General features: G+C 41.5%; 1 protein-coding gene across 9 annotated transcripts in view; it reads right to left on the bottom strand.

Moving 5' to 3' along the window:
- dync2h1 (dynein cytoplasmic 2 heavy chain 1) overlaps positions 1–21,436 on the bottom strand; it is a 509,574-nt gene that overhangs the window by 250,657 nt on the left and 237,481 nt on the right. For all 9 annotated transcript variants that reach the window (XR_011342189.1, XM_069891176.1, XM_069891173.1 and 6 more), the window contains 4 exons: positions 17,308–17,406; positions 16,249–16,372; positions 9,132–9,295; positions 8,054–8,173 (listed from right to left, as the gene is read on the bottom strand). Coding sequence is in view for 8 of the 9 variants with exons in the window: in XM_069891176.1 (XP_069747277.1) it covers positions 8,054–8,173; positions 9,132–9,295; positions 16,249–16,372; positions 17,308–17,406 (507 nt within the window). In the remaining variant the exon portion in view is untranslated. The remainder of the gene's footprint in view (positions 1–8,053; positions 8,174–9,131; positions 9,296–16,248; positions 16,373–17,307; positions 17,407–21,436) is intronic.

The raw sequence follows: 21,436 nt of genomic DNA, 5'->3' as shown, positions 1-21,436 counted from the left end.
TTAAAATTTGAGTAAACAACTTGAAGATTTTAACAGATGAGAAAAAATTTTTAAATGGAAAAACCAGACTATAATCCATGTATTTATTAAAGTGGAATAAAATAGAAAATGTTGGAAATACTCAGCAGATAAGGTGGCACAACTGCTGTGACTTGCTGAGTATTTCTAGTACTTCCTCTTTCTATTTCAGTTTATTTTTCTGATAATAAAATGGTCCATTCCTGTGTTGAGGACAACAAGAGAAGCCTACATTTATTAAATGCTAAATTAAATTAATATGTTCGAGTGTTGAAGGTTTATTCTTTTTAAAATAAGGGTTTAAAATAGAAAGTACTGAAGATTAATTGAACATTCTTAGTTTACCTATCCTTACCTCACAAGAATGACTACTGAAAAATTAACTTTAACAACTTTGCTGCAGTTCTCTACTTGCTCACTAAACACCGATTTCTTTCCAAGATTTAATTTAATGCAGTTCATGTAAATATAGTCAAATGTCCATAAAGTCACCAACAACTAATGTTAGAAGCAATACATTTCCATTAAGGACATTCTCAACATATTGCAGATCAAATTCTGAGAAAAATTATATTGATGTACTAAGATCAATTTTAATTTTGACTCTAAAATTTTAAAAGAAAATTTGAAAATGAGAACCAATTAGCATAATTTGTCAAAATATCACTTTCTTCTGATGCCTATGGATCGACAGTATAACCCACATGTTTTTTGTACACTATGCAATCCATGAAAAGAGTGGCAAATACCACCACTCCATTGTCAAATCGGCATCCATGGTTGCAGACCCTGCAGGATCTGGAGCTCCCGATGGCCGGGGGTGGGGGGGGGGGGGGGGGGGCATAAAGAACTCTGGGAGGCTCGTGACTTCAGAGGTCAGGTGATAGGGCACCAACTGTATTTTTAACTCCTGCGTGGATTCCATATAACAGTTCTGTTGGTTCAATTCACAGACAACTTCTGTTGTGCTTTATTCACTGCACCGCTCACTACAAGTGTTTTAAAAATCAATGTTTTTTTGTTCAGGGCATGATGAACAGATCTTGAAGATGTGCAGTTTCATTAAATAAATCTGCATGCCACTTCCAAAAATGTTAATAACATAAGCATAAACTGCACAGTCCAGCCAATCATAGACAGGCACTCCTCATCCAACAGTTAATGACCAACAAATGGAGACCCCTCAACACAATAACCACAACTAATAACTGATAAGTTCAACCCACTGGCATTTTTCCCTTACTCATGACAACATACTCCCATTGACACAACTCCCTCCTCCAAGGATACTCTCTGTAGATCCTGTCATTTGACCAGCTCTGCCAAAGGCTGACCATCACAACTGTATCTTTCATTGCTAACAAGTGGAGCCTCCAGTTCAACTACTCTCACCTCAAAGATACACCTCCCACAGCCTCGACTCAATTATCACAACTGCCCCCAACAAACATGTCAATCAGCACCCACTTCCCACTCTGATCCCTTTTCCCATCCTATCCACAAGCCCTTCTCTTTGAAGAATGCAAAGATTTCATCCAGTTTAACACCTGTTCAGTCACAGAAGGAAATGGGAAGGAGGAATGGGGCCAGAGTCATGATGGAAAGCAGGAGCTGGGTCAGGGAGAAAGAGGCTACCAGAAACTAACGGTCAATATTGATGCTGTCTCGTTAGAGAATCTGATACATTAGTTTGTCATAACAAGATATTATACTACACAAAATGAAATAATTTTTTTCCAATTTGATTTTCACAGAATTGACTTGATTTTACTCATTTTTGTTTTGGTTGGCAGAGATTTCATCTGTAAAAACACAATGCTGGAGTAACTCAGCAGGTCAAACAGTGTGCTTTATATAGCAAAGATAAAGATACATAACCAACGTTCTGGGCTTCAGCCCTTCATTAAGGTATGATTTCACCTGTAATTATCGCATTGCACTACTTCAGCAATAGTATAATCAGCTGTCTCTAGCTGCACCTAAGGATAAGCTCCAAGTCCTGCTAACTGGAGTCAGTTAAGCTGCAATAAATACTGGATGATACGAAAGAGAAAGAAAATAACTGGCATTTTCAGAAAGCTAGAAGATACAAAGGTTTTATTTCTATTTAAATAATAAAGTACTCTCTGGTGAAAGGAAATGTAAATGAAGGTCCAATTAGTTGTCAGAAATAACGAATAGAGAATGGTGAACATATTATAGTTGTGCTAGCTGCGCAGCAAACGAAAGACCACGCAGATTCGAAGGTGAATTGAAACAACTGCTTTGCTGATTCAAAAGCCACGCATTGAGTATCCTCTCCCAGCAAGCCCCACGATCTGTGGGGCGGAATTGACGTCAGCTGCCAGGCTGTGGGCTTGCCCATACTTGGAGCTCTTATAGTCGGAATTCCCACGAATCAATGAGCCAGTTCGCCTGCTGTATGAATGAGCCACCAGATGATCTCCCCCCTCCCCCCCCCCCCCCCCCCCCCCCCCCCATAATTGGTGTTAGGAGGCGTGGAATCCATAGCCAATGCTTCTTTAATCTGTTTGGGTGGCCGACATCATCGGCACGGGGGTGGTACAGTCACAGGGTGCACCAGGTCAAGGTGCATGGCTTGAGGCAGTCAATGGTGAGAGTCTCCTCACAGCCGCTCATGTTGAGGTTGTGCATGGTTCTGTTCCAGCACACCACCTTGTTCGGGCCCTCATACGGCCGCTGGAGTGGAGTCCGGTATATGCCCTTATGAGCAGAAACTTAATCGCAATCCCAGAGATCCTTTGGACAAAAGAGGGTGTTGGGCCATGGCATGAGGTTGGGACAGGGGCTAGTGTTCCCACCTTCTCTTGGAGTCTTATGAGCACTGCCGCGGGTATCTCCTCCACACCCTGAGCCATTGGCACAAACTCGCCAGTATACCAACTCTGCCAACGATGTGGCTAAGTCTTCTTTAGAAGCTATGCGGATGCCAAGAAGCACCCATAGGAACTCGTCCATCGAATCCAGGCCTCGGAGGTGTGCCATCAATGCTGACTTCAGGTGCTGGTGGAAATGGTCTACCAGGCCATTGGACTGTGGATGGTGTGGTGCAACTTGGTCCCAGGTAGCTGTGAAAGAGCCGACCATAGGCTGGACATGAACTGCAATCCCCTGTCTGAGGTGATGTTGGAAAGCAGGCAGAAACTTGCAACCCAGCTTGTGATGAGGGCTCTGGCGCAGGACTCTATGGACATGTCAGTGAGTGGTATGGCTTATGGCTTCACCTGGTAAATCTATTGACCATGGTGAACAGGTACCTTGCCCCCCAGAGAGACAGCAGCAGACCGACAATGTCCACATGAACATGCTCAAACCGTTGACTCTTGTGTGTGAACTGGAAAGGTTGAAGTGGGACCTTCACGTGCCTCTGGACTTTGGAGGTCTGGTAGCATATGCATGTCCTGGTCCAGTACCCGATCTACCTGCTTAGGCCATGCCAAACAAATCTATCTGCCACCAGTTGGATGGTTGTTTGAATGGACAGGTGGGCCAAACCATATAGTGCATTGAAAATGCAACACCTCCAAGTAGCAGGAATGATGGGCTGGGTTGGCCGGTTGACACATCACCAAGGAACTAGCTGCCTATTGGGTCAATAGGGACGTCCTCAAGTTTCAGGCCTGAGATTGTGGTGTGGTAGGCCTGCATTTCTTCATCCAGCTGCTGTGCCTGGGCATGCACCACGTAGTCCAAACCTGGAGAAAGGAAGTGCACTGAGTGGATGGAGTTGCGAGACAGTTTGTCAGCCATGACATTGTTTGACAGTGGTGGTATACTCAGAGATGTAGAACAGGTGGTGTTGCTGCTGTGGCGACCATGGATCCAACACTTTGACGAATGCGGAGGTGAGGAGTTTGTGGTCCATGAAGACCGTGAACTCCCGCCCCACCAAGAAATACTGAATGTGCTGGATGGCGAGGTAGAGGGCTAGCAGCTCCCTGTCAAAGGTGCTCTATTTCAGCTCCAGGCGTCATAGCTTCCAGCTGAAGAGCACAAGTGGCTTTCACTGACCCTCAATTAGTTGTTCTAGCACGCCACCGACTGCTGAGTTGGAAGCGTCAACAGGGTTAATCCAGAGGGTGGCATTTGGAAGGACGTCCTTGGCTTTCTCGAACGTCACCGTTGACTCCGTGTCCCAAGTGATTTCTTTGGCCTTGCCAGACATCAGGCTGAAGAGGGGGTGCATGATGTGGTCTACTGACAGTAGGAATTAGAGGTAAAAGTTGATCATGCCCATGTACTCCTGTAGGCCCTTGACTGTACTGGGCTGGGAGAATTGGAGAATGGCCTCGACTTTCGCCGGCAAGGAAATCACTCCATGCTGATCGATGCAGTGCCCAAGGAAATCAATAGCCAACAGCCCAATCTGGCACTTTGCAGGGTTGATGACAAGGCCGTAGCCACTCAGGTGTCGGCAGAGTCAGCACAAATGCGTCAAATGCTCCTGGTGCGAATGGCTGGTGATCAGGATATTATCTAAGAAGATGAAGGCGAAATCTAAGCCATGTCCCATTGAGTCCGTGAGGCATTGGAACATATGTGCATCCACAGGAACTTGAATAGGTCGAACAGGCTGATGGCCATTTTGTGGATTTTGTTGTGGTGGACAGGAATCTGGTGATACCCAAGGACCAGGATGACCTTGGAGAAGATGCGTGCCCCATGCAAACTGGCCATAAAGTCGTGAAAGTGTTGCACTGGATAGCAGTCGGGCATGGTAGCGTCATTGAGCCTTCTGTAGATGCTGCTTAGTTTCTATCCTCCAGCTGACTTGGGCCCATGGGCTGTCAAAGAATGCTGCATGATCCCCATCTCCTCCATTTTCTTTAACTCCTCCTTGGTGAGCCCAGTGTCGGTCCCACAAGTAAAGAAGGCTATCACAGCAGCTGGCCGCCGTACCCATTAGTTACGGCCAGTCCCGGCATTACTCAGAAAAGAACAGGATGGACAGCAACGGTGTGATCCTGAACCTCACGTTTGGTGGTAAAAACACCAACGGTCCAAACTTGGGTTGCACCCTGCTGCGAGCATCATCGGCTTGGTTGGTGGCATGGGGAAAGCTCAGGCCTTAGGGCTTGACTCAGCAATTTGGTCGATAGAGGCCCCACTATGCTGCTTGGTGTGCCACAGTATATCTGCGTGGGCTGCTACTTTGTATGAGTCGCTGAGATCATTGTTAGCGATGAAGAGATGGATATCTTCTGCCATCTGCTTGAGGAAGACTTGTTTAAACAGTAAACATGGCTTATGGCTATCTGCTAGTGCCAGCATCTCGTTCATTAAAGCCGATGGCGTGCGGTCACCTAGGCCGCCTATGTGCAGCAACCACATTGCACATTCACGGCAGGAGAGGGCAAAAGTACAATTGGGAGCGCCTTGATTGTCTCATACCTTTCCGCAACTTGTAGCTGGTGTAGGAAGTCAATGATGCAGCCTACTCTTTCTTGATCAAGTGAACCAACCACATAGCAGTACTTTGTGGCGTCCGAGACGATTTGCCTGACCTGGAATTGGGCTTCAGCCTGTTCAAACCAGACCTGTGACTGTGAGGTCCAGAAAGTCAGCAATTTCAGTGAAACTGCATTCAGCGTGCTTGGGTTGGTCATCGTTGGGTCCAAATTCCATTTGGACTGTCGGGGTTACCAATGTAGTCACGCTAGCCGCACAATGAGCGAAAGACCATGCAGAGTCAAAGGTAAGTTGAACCAAATGCTTTAGTGATTCAAAAACTGCACACTTAAGAACCCTCTCCCAGCAACCTCCGGGACCTGCAGGGCAAAACTGGCGTCAGCTGCCAGGCTGTGGGCTTGCCCCACACTTGGAGCTCTTACAGTCAGATCTGCTGCGGACTTGCCCACGACTCTGTGCACTGGTTCACCTGCTGCGTGGGCAAGCTGCAACAATATCAAGAAATGGGGCCCTGACACCAGTCCTAGAAGAGGGAATTGTTCCATTGGACATGTACTTGAATTTGTGTTTGAAGTAATTCTTTAGGTGTGGTGGTGGGAGAAGTGGAGAGGGAAATTTGGTGAGGGTTAATTTTAAAAAGTTTAAGAAAAAGACCAAAGCAATAGCACAACAGTAACAAAATAAGTCAATAGCACAAGCAAACGATGGTTACAAAGAGTTCAAGTGTGTAAATTAAATATTGAAAAATATGCAGAAAATGTATACAAAATAAATAAAAAGAGTGGTGGCCCAATAGAAAATAATAAAATATAGGCAATGGAGAGGAAGATCTTGATTCAGGATGTCTGTTCTATTTCCCACATTTCTACTCTCACCCCCTCTCCTCCCAAGGATTGCTTCCCATCAACCTCCATAATTTCTGAATCTTCAGACACATCTTCCACGCTTCTGCTCCTGTAATGTTATAAAAAATTTCCTTGAAACTCTCCTTCTCATAAAGGTAAATGACCTGTGTTTCATGGGAGATGAATAAACAACTCGCTGGCACTCCTTCCAACTTGGTTGATTGCATTCAATGCTCATACTGTGATCTCTGCACTCATTAAACCAAATGATGAGTGGGTGAATGCTTTTCAGAAAAAAAACCTTCAGCCTGCATGACCTTGAGCTTCCAGATGTTCCTAAGTAACTGAAGGATCACCTTCCACCAAGCTTCAATAAGGCCCTCAGAATTCTATGCAGAATTCAACAACTTCAGATAAGCAGCTTCTCCAGTTATTGATGCAAAATGATTTGTCTACACTGTTAACTCAGTTTTGCAGAATTCACTTTTATTTCAGGTTTAAATAGTTCTGCACCTTTTATGTTCCAGTATTTTTATTTCTCTCCCCTCTGTCCTTATTCACCATCTTCTGTTGGCATCACCTCTGGAAGTATCATCTGCAATTAACAAGTCTTCACCATTCTCTCTAAGCTGTGACACTACCATTTACATCATTCTTCTCTTTGCCCTGTCCATCCCTTTCTCTTATTCTAAAACTGATGAACAGTAATTGACATGAAACAATAATTCTGTTCTGTTTATACACATGTTGCCTAACCCAGGTATTTCTCACCTATTTTTCTTCATTTCATATTTTTAACAACTGCACCTTTTCACCTTCATCTAAAAGCAGGAATATTTTGTTTTCACTTTAGCTATCCATTTTTGGGCAATTACTTTTAGTTTTATCCCATACTTTCCAGACATGGATAGAAAAGAATAATTTTGCTTTCACAGCATTTTCATGCAAACTGGTAAGCATCAAAGTCCGTGGTCGCTACTCCATCCTTTGCCCTCCTCCACTCCCCATCAAGTACTTATTCCTATAAACCAGCATGTTTAAAGGAAGCATCCCAATAAAAATCTACTGGAAAATATTTCCCTTAGTAATAGGTTAAGTTAATTATGTGCAAATCACAACCATTATGTCACAGCCAAATCTTCATACTATCTGACTTCTGCAAATATTATAAATTCAATGGATTTTGAAATCATAAAAATTTTCAAGTAATGTAGCATTACTGCATTAATTAAAACACGACGGCACAGAACAGGCCCTTCTGCCCGCGATGTTGGGCCAACCCATATATTCCTTAAAAAAATACTAAACCATCCCTATCCTATAACCATTTATTTTTCTTCCATCCATGTGCCTCTCTTTCTTGGTCTCTTAAATGCCCTAATGTTTCAGCCTCAACCACCATCCCTCAACTCTGTGTAAAAAAACACTTCCCCCTGATGTCTCTCCTAAACTTCCCTCCCTTCATCTTGTACATATGTCCTCTGGTGTTTGCTATTCTTACCCTGGGAAACAGGTGCTGGCACCCCTCCCCATATACATGTCTCTCATTATCTTGTAGACCTCTATTAAGTCTCTTCTCACCCTTCTACACTCCAAAGAGAAAAGTCCCAGCTCTGTTAACCTTGCCTTATTATCCAATCCAGGCAACATCCTGGTAAATCTCCTCTGCACCCTTTCCATAGCTTCCTATAATGAGGTGATCAAAATTGAATAAGCTTGCTTGTTAAATAGATTTAAATATAAGTTTTTATTTATAATACCTCCAGCAGAGAATCTTCAAGTTTCGCTAGTTGAATCTTTTTTTCCTCTTCTTGTTGTAGAAGTGTTGTCTTACGCTCTTCTAGCTCTGGTTTTTCATGTTGCAGGGTGAGAGCTAACAGCTTCAAATATATAAAAATACTTCACTATTCACTGATGTATATTGATATCTTTAACAAAGATTAACAGACCACAATATTCAATTGGGTAAAAAAAATAGCAAATGGACCTTAACAAAAAAAAACTAATTTTCATCCCATTTTGCTAGCATATATCAACACTCCATACTTCAGAAAATACAATTTAAAGTATCCTCAATACCTTGCACTTTCTCATCTTTACAGTCTTTTCTAACTCTACAAACCTTCCAACAATTACCATTTTTCTGAAATGAACCACTTTCCTCAAAAGCAGTGGTGCCCCTTTTATCTTTGCCAGCATCATTTTGAATCATTCTGACAATTGAAAACATTTGCGATTTTTGGATTCAAGAATCTTTTGTAAATCAGTTTTAAAGTTGCTTTCCATCCATCTTCCCACAGTTCAGTTTCTTTTTGATACTTCTTAATACTTACTTTCATGTAACTTACAACAACCCACACCATTATTATCCGGTTGCTGTAGTGAGATATCCAAATCCCTTACCTCCCAAAAAAGTCAGGTGAACACAAGTGCCAAAGACCTAATTTGGACATTTAATATTCCCACATAGTAGCCCCGTCAATGCATGTTACATAACTTGATTTGTCATGACTAATTCAGCAAATTATTATTAGTTTTGCATATCTGTTAAAAATTTGGAAAAAAATACAGGAAAAAGGAAGTGGTTAGTGCACCAGGGACTGAGATATGAATCCAGCACTGTCTCTAAGGAGTTTGTATGTTCTTTCTGTGACCTGCATGGATTTCCTCTGGATGTTCCAGTTTCGTCCCAAGCTCCAAAATGTACAGATTTTGTAGGTTAATTGGTGTATTTGGGCAGTATAGGCTCATAAGCCGGTAGGGCCTGTAACCATGCTGTATCTTTAAATTAAAAATTAAATTTAAAAATACATTAAAATCAAATTATTATTTCTTTACCTGTCCTCTGAGACCTTCTCTTGTTGCTGTAAAGTTAATTTTATTGACAATAGAAGCTGCATCTGGTGGAATAGAAGGATTAGGGTTGCGAGTTGCCAGAAACAGACGAAATTCTTCATTGTAGTCAATTATTTTATCTCCAATTTGTACAACATAGCGAGGTCCTGTTTCAAAAAAAAAAATCAATGTACATGATAAAAATGGACATGGCACAAGTGTATTACAATCCTTTCTAATTACAATTCTTTTGATGATTTGGCTAAATAATTTACAGTCTATATCATATGCTGCAACTCAATAACCAACCAAGGATACCTTTATAAGGGAGAACACAGATTTTAAGTGGTAATGGAGAAATGCCAAAATTATGAATGTAAAATAATAGATGTTTCTATTTTGGAAACCTACTTGAGAAGTTACAAAGTGGAAGGAAAGTCAATAAAATGGACAAGGAACTGAATGCTCTATTGACTCTGGGGCATGAATGAGCAATTAGAGCTGAAGTGCATGAGATAGAATGCATGGATGAAATAAACTAGTGTGTAAAGAGATAGAAGATTCCTATTTTCTATTTAAAAATGAAAATTTTAATGAAAAATGGGCCTGCAGAAAGAAATTACAGATGAGAGGTAATAGCCAAGCAGTCCTTCAGATGGAGTTCAATCTGGATAAGTGCAATATGATGCATTTTGGAAGGTCAAACCTGAAGGCTGAGTACAGGGTTAATGATCAGATGTGGAGGAACAGAGGAACTTTGGGCCCAAATCCATACATCTCTCAAGGTTGCCACATATGTTGATAGGATAGTTAAGAAGGCCTATTGGATGCTGAGCATCATTAGTCAGAAGATTGAGTTCAAGAGTCAAGAGGTCATGTTGCAACTCTACAAATCTCTGGTAAGACCATACTTATAAAGTGTTCAGTTCTGGTGACCTCATTATAGGAAGGATGTGGAAGCTATGGAGAGGGCACAAAGTAGATTTACCAGGATGTTGCCTGGATTGGAAAATAAGTCTTATTAGGCAAGGCTAACAGAGCTAGGACTCTTTGAGTGAAGAAGGATGAGAGGTGACTTAATAGAGGTCTGCAAAATTCAGAGGCATATTTAAGGTGGACAGTCAGCACCTTTTACCCAGGGCAGGAATAGCAAACACCAAAGGAAATCTATACAAAATGAAGGGAGTAAGGTTTAGGGGAGACATCAGGGGTAATTTTTTTTAATATATACACAGAGTTATGGGTTCCTGGAATGCTTTGTCATGCGTGGTGGTGGAGGGTGAAACATAGGAGACATTTAAGAGACTCTTAAACAGGCACATGATGAAAGAAAAATAGAGAATATGAGGTAGGAAAGGTTTAGTATTTTCTTTTGGTAAGAATCTGTAGGTTGGCACAACATCGAGGGCTGAAAGGCATGTACTGTGCTGTATGTTCTATACTTGAGTAAATGTAAACAATGAAATCTTCCCAGTGACCAGGAGATCTATATACATGGTGCCAAATGATTATAGAGTGGATGAGAACATGCCAAGGCTGTGGAGGCGCAGTAAATGATACATTTTTAAAAATATAATAATGAAGTACTGCCAATTAACTCACTGAAATTTAATCATGAATATTTTGCCTCATTCCTTCAAATATTATGTCAAAATTAATGTAGTTTTATAACTTATTGGCTATATCTCAATCTATACATTTTCCATTTATTTTTCTTTCTTGTCTAATTCAACACTAAATTTGTACCCTTATTAAAAATATTTCTCTTCTCCCAATGTTTATTTCTGAACTCCATCATCTGATTACTTAATGGGTTACACAGTTCCTTGTCCTATTCACTCTTTGTCTCAGGTGTTCGATTTTTCTTGCTGTGCCATTATCAGTTCACACTGAATAGATATTGAACTGTAGGGTGCCAGAGAATATCTAACTAATGCAAACTCTCTACATTCTGCCACTCTAATGTGTAATGCAAAATCCTGCAAAACAAGTTTTGATTTCGTTACTGAATGGCCCTGGTTTTATGCCCAAATAATGCCTTTCTCCTACAAATCACAAATTATTTATTGCAACTCTGTGGGTGATCACATATTTATAAGGTACAAACCAGCAACAATTAATTTAATAATTGGCAGACAAAAATCCTAAATCTTGCAAACAAACTCAGAGTTCCAGGATTATTTCACATTTACCTGAAAACTCTTAATTAAATAAAATCTTGTAACTTTTAATCCAGAATACTTGAAATAAAAAAATGACTATTTATTTCTTCATAATGTCAGTCCATGTTTTGCCCCATTAGTGAGTCCGAAATGTGATATATGAGCATATTTGAGTTTTATATATAGTTATTTGGCCTCACCCTTCTATCAAGAGTTATTGCCTTTGCTCCCTTCCTACCTATGCCTCCCCACTTGTTTTCTCTCTTCCTGGACCCAAAACATTTTTCTCTTTCCACAGATATTGCCTGGCCTGCCGAGTGTTGCAGCCTTTTCTACTTTTAATTAAAAATGTTACACATATTTTCTTGAAAGTTCGATTGAAGAATACAATAATCCAACACAAACTGATTGATATACTGAGTATGCTTAGAAGAAAACATGGCATGTTACAATAAATAGCACTAATCACCATACTGTACAGCACTATAACACCAAAATATGGACAAATAATTTTTTGGCTGCTAATCAGATAAGATAGTATCTGTCAGTACCATATGTTGACGAATATTAATCTGCAATTATAATTCAAAATGATGTCTGAAGATACCAGGAATAATACCAAGAAGTTAATGCCTGAAGATATCCTTGTAAATCATATCTTTATTCATGCATCCATCCAACATAATTGTTTGAAATTATTTTTTTCTGCCACATGATGTACCAGCAGTTGGAAAACTTTGCTGTCCATTCTCTTGGGTTACCTTACATGTACTGTATTCAGAAAAAGACACCCATATATCATTTACTTTGTTCCACAAGTAAAAGTGAGGACTGATTCATCCAAATCTGTAGATTTTTGAATAATCAAACAGCATTATTTATACCCTTGAAGTGAACACCTTCCCAAATCTGGTGTCAACTGCATCAAAAGCTTTGGTTATCCAGAAACTCCAAAGATGCTCCATTATCATTGAGATGCCAAGTAAAAGTTATGTTCAAACTCCCACCATTGCTCCACTTGAAAAATATAATTGAACTGAAATCAAAGAAGAATATCCTGATGACGAACCATTTTTTAGATACTACACTGGTCTCTTCAAAAGTCCAGGACAATGATTTTTATACTAATGAAAAAAGGAACTAGCAGGATCTTGACAAGGATGCAACTGAGATAGAAATTTAGCATTAGTTCATCCCTTCTTCATGAGAAATAATCAGGTAAACTAAAGTCTGTGGTCACTGAAACGCAGTGCAAAATGAAGAGTCATAGATGAGTTGTGTTCAAACAGAAAACAATAGTTTACAGTTGGACCCGGCACTTTTAAAAACCCCGGACTCCCAGCCACCCTCGTGTCACACGTAGCCGAAGGTGACATCATTGCACTGCCTGAGACTTCCCGAGCCGGTTCGATTTCCTGGCAGGCAAGCTGCCACATGCCTCACTCCCCCAGAACTGGGTTTCACAGGCACTAACACCAGTGTCTCTGTCTTCCTGCTGTGTTTGGGTAGTCTCCCTCATTTGCATGCTGGTGGTATTGCTACGAGCTTGTCCAGGTCGAGGTGTGCAGGTTTAAGGCTATCAAGTGTGAATGACTCTAATCTCCCACCTACGTCCAGCACACAGGTTGTGCCATTATACAACAGTACTTTAAATGGAGCTTCAAAAGTCCATTGCAGGGGCAGTCCATGCGAACTTCTACACACAAACACAAATTCAGACCTTTTTTTTTAAGTCCTTCGGGACTAAGGATGCCATGATGCTATGTCGCGATGTGGGAACTAGGACCAGTGTGTTGAACCACTCCCAGAGTTTATTTAGGACTTCAGATGGTGGCTCTTCCTGTCCTCGGGTTGCTGGTACGAATCCTCCAGGCACGACGAGCGGAACCCCATATACCAATTCCACCAATGATAACTGGAGATCTTCCTTGGGTGCAGTCCATATAACCATGGAATATCCAGGGTAGCTCATCTGCCTGGTCCGCTCCCTGGAGGCAGGCCATCAATGCAGACTTCAGGTACCTGTGGAATCTTTTGACTAGGCCTTTGGACTGCAGATGGTAGGCTATCGTGCAATGGAGATGTGTTCCCAACAGTCAAGATAGTGTGTCCCTTAGAGCAGAGATAAACTGCAGACCTTTGTCAGAGGTGATGTGGGAGGGAAGACCAAAACAAGACATCTAGGTGGATACGAATGCTCTGACGCAAGACTCGGTGGAGGAATCCGACAATGGGACTGCTTCTGGCCACCTAGTGAACCTGTCCACAATGGTGAAAAGGTATTTTGACCCACATGACACCGGGAGTGGGGCAGCGATGTTGACATGCATGTGGTCAAACCTTCATTGCGGTAGCTTGAAGGGTTGAAATGACGCCTTCAAGTGTCGCTGAACCTTAGCTATCTGGCAGTCCGTGCATGTCTTAGCCCAGTTGGCGACCTGCTTCTGGAGTCTATGCCTGACAAATTTGTCGGAAACCAGGCAGACCATCCCGTGAATTGAGGCGTATGCCAATCTGTGAAGTTCATCGAAAATGTGTCGTCTCCAAGCAGCTGGGATGAGGGGGTGAAGCTAACTCATGGACACATCGCAAAAGAGAATTGTTCCTTTAGGTCCAAAGGTGATGTCCTTGAGGTACAGACCAGTGACTGCAGGTTGATACACTAGAATCTCTTCGTCTTGTTGTTGCACTTCAGCAAGCACCATATAGTCAACCCCTGGAGATGAGGATCACAATGCCTGAATGAAGGAGTGGGACGATGCATCTGTGCCACATTATTCTTACCAGAGATGTGCTTAATCCTTGTGGTGTAAGAGAGATGGCACTGCTGTTGGGCAGACCATGGATCTGTCACTTTTGCAAATGCATATGTTAGTGGCTTCCGGTCCGTGAATACTGTGAAGGCCCTGCCCTCCAGGAAATAGTGGAAATCTCAAACCACCAGGGTACAGGGCCAGTAGTTCCCTATCAAAAGCACTATATTTTGTCTCCAGGGGTTGTAGGTGCCTAATAAAGAACACAAGAGACTTCCAGTGTCCATTGATATACTGCTCCAATACTCCAACCACTGCTGAATCTGATGCATCCACCATTAATGCAGTCAGCAGGTCCATTCACAGATGGACCAGCAGGGTTGCGTTTGCCAGGGTGGTTTTTGTGTTCTTGAACACTGTCATCACCTCCTCTATCCATTCCAGGTCCTTGGCTTTTATGGACATGAGGCCAAACAGGGCTTCATGATCTGGGCTGGTAGAAAGTGACAGTAGAAATTGACCATTCCTACAAACTCCTGTAGGCCTTCAACCGTGAGCATTTTTGCAAATTTGAGGATAGCCTCCACTTTGGTTGATAATGGGACGACACCTTGCTGCTGCTTTTATGTCCCAAAAAGTCGATTGAGGACAGCCCAAATTTGCACTTCGCAGAGTTTATTGTTAGAGCGAAGTCTTGTAGGGGGCGGGCAGAGTAAACACAGCTGCTGAAGGTGCTCTTTGTAGGAGTGGCTATCAACCAGTATGTCGTCCAAGTACAGAAAGAGAAAGTCCATTCTTCATATCACCTCATCCATAAGCCAGAAAATCGAAGAGACCAAATGGTGTTATGATAGCAGTTTTGGATACATCTTGTGGGTTCACCAGTATCTGATGATACCCTCGCACCAAATTAATCTTTGAGAATACCCTGGACCCATGGAGATTTGCAGTGAAGTTCTGTATATGAGGCACAAGATAGTGGTCTGCGATAGTAGCGTTGTTGAGCTGCCTGTAATCCCCACAAGGTCTCCAGTTTCCTTTAGCTTTGGGCATCGTGTGAAGCGGGGAAGCCCACGGGCTGTCAGACCTGCGCACGATCCCCATTTCTTCCATCTTGAGGAATTCTGGTTTGGCCAGGCGCAGTTTGTCGGGCTGTAGTCGAAGGGATTGGGTGTGAAGTGGGGGTCCATTCATCAGGATATGATGTGCGACACCATGTTTGGGTGCAGCCATGGAGAACTGTGGCACAACAATGATCGGGAACTGCAAGAATATTGGCAAATTCATTAGTGGAGTACACCACTGAGTCCAAATATGAGGTGGGTAGTTTAGCTCTCCTTCTTTATTTGGTGTTGTGTGTGTCTTCATCGCTGGTGCGCATGAAGCCTGGGCCTTTGGGTGTGACACAGCACTTATTTCAGTGGGGCACCCACCCCTGCTGCTCTGCGCATCACAGAAGATCTGCACAGGCGTGTGGCTGCAAAGTCTTCAGCGGCCATTGTGAGACAGATATTCTCTGGCATCTGCTCAAGGAATATTTGCTCAAAGAGCAAGGAAGATTTATGAACATCTGACAGCACCAACACATCGGCCATTAGCTTCAATGGGCACGGTCATCCAAGCCATCCATATGGAGGAGCCACACAGGTCACTCACATTGGGAGAGACCTTATGTGCAAAGAAGTAAGTCTTTAAGACCCAGATCACAGAGAAAGTTGATTACTTGACCTGCTATTTCTTGGTCGAATGTGGAATTGTGCCTCAGCTTGTCCAACCCAACACTTCTGGTTGATTTGTCCAGAACACAGGCAGTTTGAGGGAAACCGGTGAGTTGTCCATTTTGGGTCCAAATGCTGTTTGGGCCCATTGGGGTCACCAATGTGCTCGCTGAAACATGTTGCCAAATGAAGAGTCATTGTTGAGTTGAGTTCAAACTGTTGGACTCACGCACTTTTAAAACCCTGGGCTCCCAGCCACCCCTAAACCACACAGAGCTGAAGATGACATCATCGCGCTGCCCAAGACTTCCCAAGCCGGTTCGATTTTCAGGCAGGCAAGCCTCCACAGTTCTGCAGTTTTTAAATGACATAATTGAGAAAGCTGACCTGCTGAACTTTTCTATCATTGTCTGCTTTTATTTTATAATTTTATTGATATAATACATCAAACCAAAAATGTTTTTCTAGAAATTGATCCAACACTTACCCTGAGCAATAAGATCTCTTCTCAGCAGTGGATATAATACAGGCTCAACACTATCCATCTCTTGTATAATTAATGTCTTCCCAAAACGTACTGCAAGTTCTACTGCCGTAATGAAGTTAGAATCCTGTTCAGTTGATAGCACAAACAGTGAGGTATTTAATATTTGAAAATAAGGTACAAAATGCAAATATATCTAGCACAGTTTAGTTGGACAAAAGAGCCAGTTTCCATGTTTTATAACTCTAAAATTTTATGATTCAAGTAAAAAGTGATATTTGGTACAACATAGGGAAAGCAAGCCCAAGTGTAAGAAACTGAAAGATGGAAAGGTGTCATCAGCCAACAGAAGATTACGATATCCCGCGTCACATGCTTATAAAGCGCTGAGTGCAGGTCAATGCAAGAAATCAAGCACAAAGACCCAATAGCATGCAACAAGAAATTAATTCCCATATGATTGGTCATGACCAAAACATTTCAAGTCTTATATCCTGAAGTGGTTTCACTCTAAAAATCCATCACATGCCAATTGCTGATTATGAACAGGTAGGTGCTAGAAACCTACTAGCACCTACCTTCTAGTAGGAGCATTGTTTTTGATGTTTGCCTACAACAGCAGTAACAGTCACAAATAAATATTTGAGAATTTTAATACAAAATAGCATATGGCATCTTTCAATCTTTCATTTGAGGATGCTTTCATTAAAAAAAAACAAGGAATCACTTCCAGTGTTCTTGAATAACTTTTGTTTCAAATGCAGCTTTTCTAGCTTTTATACACTATATTAGATAACTACCGATCATTATTCTCAACTGAGACCATACTGCCCCCCCCACCCCCCGGGGGCCACAGCACATTTAAGGGGTGCCATGGACAGAAATCATAAAATATTTTTTATGTTTTGTATACAATGAGTAGGAGAAAAGTATGGAAAGAAACAACAAAACTTGACTGCTTCACAGGGAAGGGGACCCATAAACATTGAGCAGACTCCTAAAGGAGCCATAGCCAAAAAAAAGGTTGATAATGGCTGTTGTAGATGATGCAAGAAGTAATACCTGTTGGTTAATAACTTCCAGACGTGCCTCCTTCAAGTGATGCTTTAACCATTCAGTGGCACATGAAGAGGGATCTATTAAAAATGGACAGACTTTACTCTGACAAAAAAAAACAGTATTTTGATTAGAAATTTGTTATTAAAGGAAGTAAAATGTAAGCATTTTGAACACACATTCAAGAGACCAAAAATTTCCATTATTTCTCTGCACTGTCAACTTTGTAACTATCAAAATTTAAAGTGGAAAATGGAAAAAGCATTTGGAAAGATATATTTTTTAATCACTAAACATAAGCACTGACATGTAATTTGCTTGGCTGATTCCATTTCACTGAGCTATATTTTCTCTTTATAGGAATAAAGCAAGTCCAACACACAGAACTAAAACTGGTCATTAATCTCAGTGAAGTTTAATGCTTTCTAATTACCAGTACTATAATCCACACAAAATTACATGTACAGTAATATAATTGACAAAATGAAATGTAAATAACACAACTGAAAAATACATATGCAGCTTGCTCATAACTTGCGTTAACTGTTAATTCAGAGACTATGGAAAGATTTAGAAATCTTGTACAATCTAACATGATATTTTTAACTCAAAAGAAAATTAATTACTTCAACTACAATATTTTTACCGAGATGTACAAGGTAAAAGAAATAATAGTAACAACAGTTTAACCAATTTAAATTCTTATGGTGAATTAAAATATTGCAGAACAACAGACATTTAATGATTATATCTGTAATTAGACAGAAGCACGAAACCGCAAAATGAGTCCAGTTTGAAGGCCAAGGAATTTCATGTTGTCTACAAAAAAAGGTGTCATTTTTTGTAACATGTACAAATAGATTTGGTTAAATTGGAAGTGGGTCATTAACATATGAAATGACATTTCAAGCAAACAGGAACATGAATACAAAAAGTGGATGAAATCAGATAAGACTGCAAGTGTCAAGGACTCCTATTGTAAATTTCAAGCAATTGGTTTATACTGGATGTTGAAATCATAAAGAGAGCAACATTCCAAATTTAACATGAAACAAAATACCCCAGGTGTGGCCTCCTCCACTGGATGCAACATAGGAAGAAATTTCTTTTCTGAGCACTTTCACTCTGTCCACAACATCAGGATCTTCCAATAGCCAACCACTTTAATTTCACTTACTATTCCCATACTGACACGTCTGTCTATGGTCGACTGTACTGCCAGGTTAGGGCCACTTACAAATTGGAGGAACAGCACCTTGCATTTCATTTTGGCCAACTCCGATCAGACAGCATCCACATTGACCTGCATTTTCCAGCAACTTTCCCCCTCTCCTTGGTTCTCAACCAACACCCAATCCTTTCTTTACTTCATCTCTCCGACTCTGTTCCTCCTTCTCTTTTCCTTGCTACTTCTCCCCATCCTGTCTACTTGTGCATTACCCACATCACCCTTCCTCCTATCAGTGCATCTTCTCAGCCACATCCTCTTCCTCCTATCAGATCTGAACTTATCTTTTATTTAATTTGTTCCTCCTCCCACCTGCATTCACCTAGCCCCTGCATTCCTCTCCCTCCCCCCACTCTTTTATTCAGGCATCTGCCTCTTTCTTGCTATCCTCAATGAAGGACTGTGGCCCAAAACATTAACTGGCCATTGCCTTCCATGGTTGCTACTTGGCCTGCTGCATTTTTTTTTGTTGCTTCAGTTTTATGGCATCTACAACCTCACTTGTCTACCTGAGTTGGAAAATGTCAACACTTAAATTGCATCAATGGCAGTAATCCCCCAGCACACTTTGGTTAATTGATGTGGGGAACAGGATTACTGAAAAATAAATTTAGAATTACTGTTTGGTGAACCAGGTTAACTTTGGACTCATCAGCATATCACCAGATGAATGATTGTCTCAATGGAAGTTTGGACAGACACAATGGGCAGTACCAAAGAAAGGTTAATTAGCAAGCAGGTGGACCCAGAAGGGAGTCAGGTAATATCCAACAACATTTCAGAGAAAAAAAAACAAGCAATTTGATTGGCTACTATAAACCAACCTGAACATACATTCTCTCCATCAATGACAAGCTTCAGCGCTAAATACACAGCAGTTTTCCACCTGAGTAACTCCAACAGCTTGTTAAAAGCCTAGTACTTCTTCAACCAACAAAGACAAGGATAGCAGATGTATGGGAACATCAACTGATTCCCTTCCAAGAAACATTTTGCAGTTCCTTCTTCATTACTAGGTTATAAATCTGGAACTCCCTCCTCAATAGAACTGCAGAAGTTTACATTGGTGGTTTAACACCATCTTCAAAAGGGCAATTATGGATAAGAAATAAATGCTCACCTTGACAGCAGCATCCAAAGCTTGAAAAATTAAGGACTAAATCAATTTCAACTTTTTATTTTCTCATGGATGGAATGTATTAACATTCGTTTTTACTATGTTTCATTCCAAACTCAATTATTCAACTCTGTATGCATACTCAAGATGTAAATGATATACTGTACAATGAATATATTATTTATAATTAAAATACTATAGTCACAATAAATGAAATGGACAATAATTTCTGAAATTAGAAGAATTATTGGTATAGATCAAAATCTGTGCAAATAAATACAAAGACAATTGATGCAGATATGTGATCAATAGCTTGTTGCATTTTAGATTGAAATGAAATTGAGGTCCTAGTGATGCGGTGACCTACTCAATTTCTGTTATTCTTGAGTTATTCAGTTTATTGGCTCACACAACTGTCACCCAATACTACGACTTTGCTATACTTTAGATATTCTCATTTTATTCATTGTGATTGATGAATAATACAGGTTCAATAATTTTAACAAAACATACATCTTTAGTAAGCTTATAACTTAGGGAGGGAGCAGTCATCGACAGGGTAGGCTGAGTCAGAGTGGTAAGGCTTTGGCTCAACAGACTTTGGCAAGAACAGGCAAGAGGCAAGGGATAGTTTGAGGTTAAGTAAGGAGGGTCCACCCTATTCAAGGATCAAAAAGGATTCAGCAGGTAGGCATAGGTAAGGGCAGGTTTTAGCGATCACATTTTATTTCCTCTAGTCATAAACAGTGGGAATGGCAGCCAAGGCAGGGGAATGCTCCTCTTGCAGAATGTGGGTTGTTAGCGAAGCCAGCAGTATCCTTGATAACTCCATCTGTGAGAAGTGCATCCAGATTGGGGGGATGCCCTACCAGGGACAAGCCATAAAGATCAGGTCTCAGAATGGCATCTGGTCCTGTGGCTAAGCAAGGAAAGGATGAAAAGAGGTGAGCTCTAGTGATAGGGGATTCCCTAGTTAGGGGAACAGATAAGAGTTTGTGTGGAAGAGATTGAGTATCCCAAATGGTATGTCACCTCCCTGGTACCGGGGCCTGAGATACTTCGGATTGAATTCACAGCATTCTCAGAGTGAGGTGAGCAGCCAGATGTTGTGGTCCATATAGGGACCAATGACGTGGGTTGGAAGGGGAAGAAGTCCTCCAAGGAGAGTTCAGGGAGTTAGGCACTAGGTTGAAGGACAGGACCTCCAGAATTGTGATCTCAGATTGCTACCCATGCCACGTGCCAGTGAGGTTAGAAATGGGAGTGTAATACAGCTTTACACATGGCTAAAGACATGGTGCAGGAGGGAATACTTCAGGTTTCTGGATCATGGGGCTGCATTCCACGGAAGGTGGGACCTCTGTGATGGAGGGGGACTAACATCTTTGCGGGAAGATGTGCTAGTGCTGCTCTGGTGGTGTGTTTAAACTAGATTTGCAGGAGGATAGGAACCAGAGTGCCAGAGCAGATAGAGGAGTGGAGGAGCAAAATTATGATGTGAAAATTGAATGCACCATTAGAAATCAATGGGTTGTACATGGTGGAAATGTTCTCTGGAGAATTTATTTCAATGCAAAGGAGTTTAAAGCATGGATTAGAAAGTGGCATTATGACATTGTGACCATTAGTGAAACTTGGTTGCAGGAGGGGCAGGACTGGCAGCTCAATGTTCCAAGCTTCTGTTGCTTAGACGCATTAGAATGAGAGGTATTAAAGGGGGAGGAGTGGCATTGCTCAACAGGGAAAATATCACAGCTGTGCTCAGGGAGGACAGACCAGAAGGCTCATCT

This window comes from Narcine bancroftii, chromosome 7, assembly GCF_036971445.1.
Source record: "Narcine bancroftii isolate sNarBan1 chromosome 7, sNarBan1.hap1, whole genome shotgun sequence".
Lineage (NCBI taxonomy): Eukaryota > Metazoa > Chordata > Chondrichthyes > Torpediniformes > Narcinidae > Narcine > Narcine bancroftii.
This window is presented reverse-complemented; position numbering and strand designations above follow the sequence as displayed.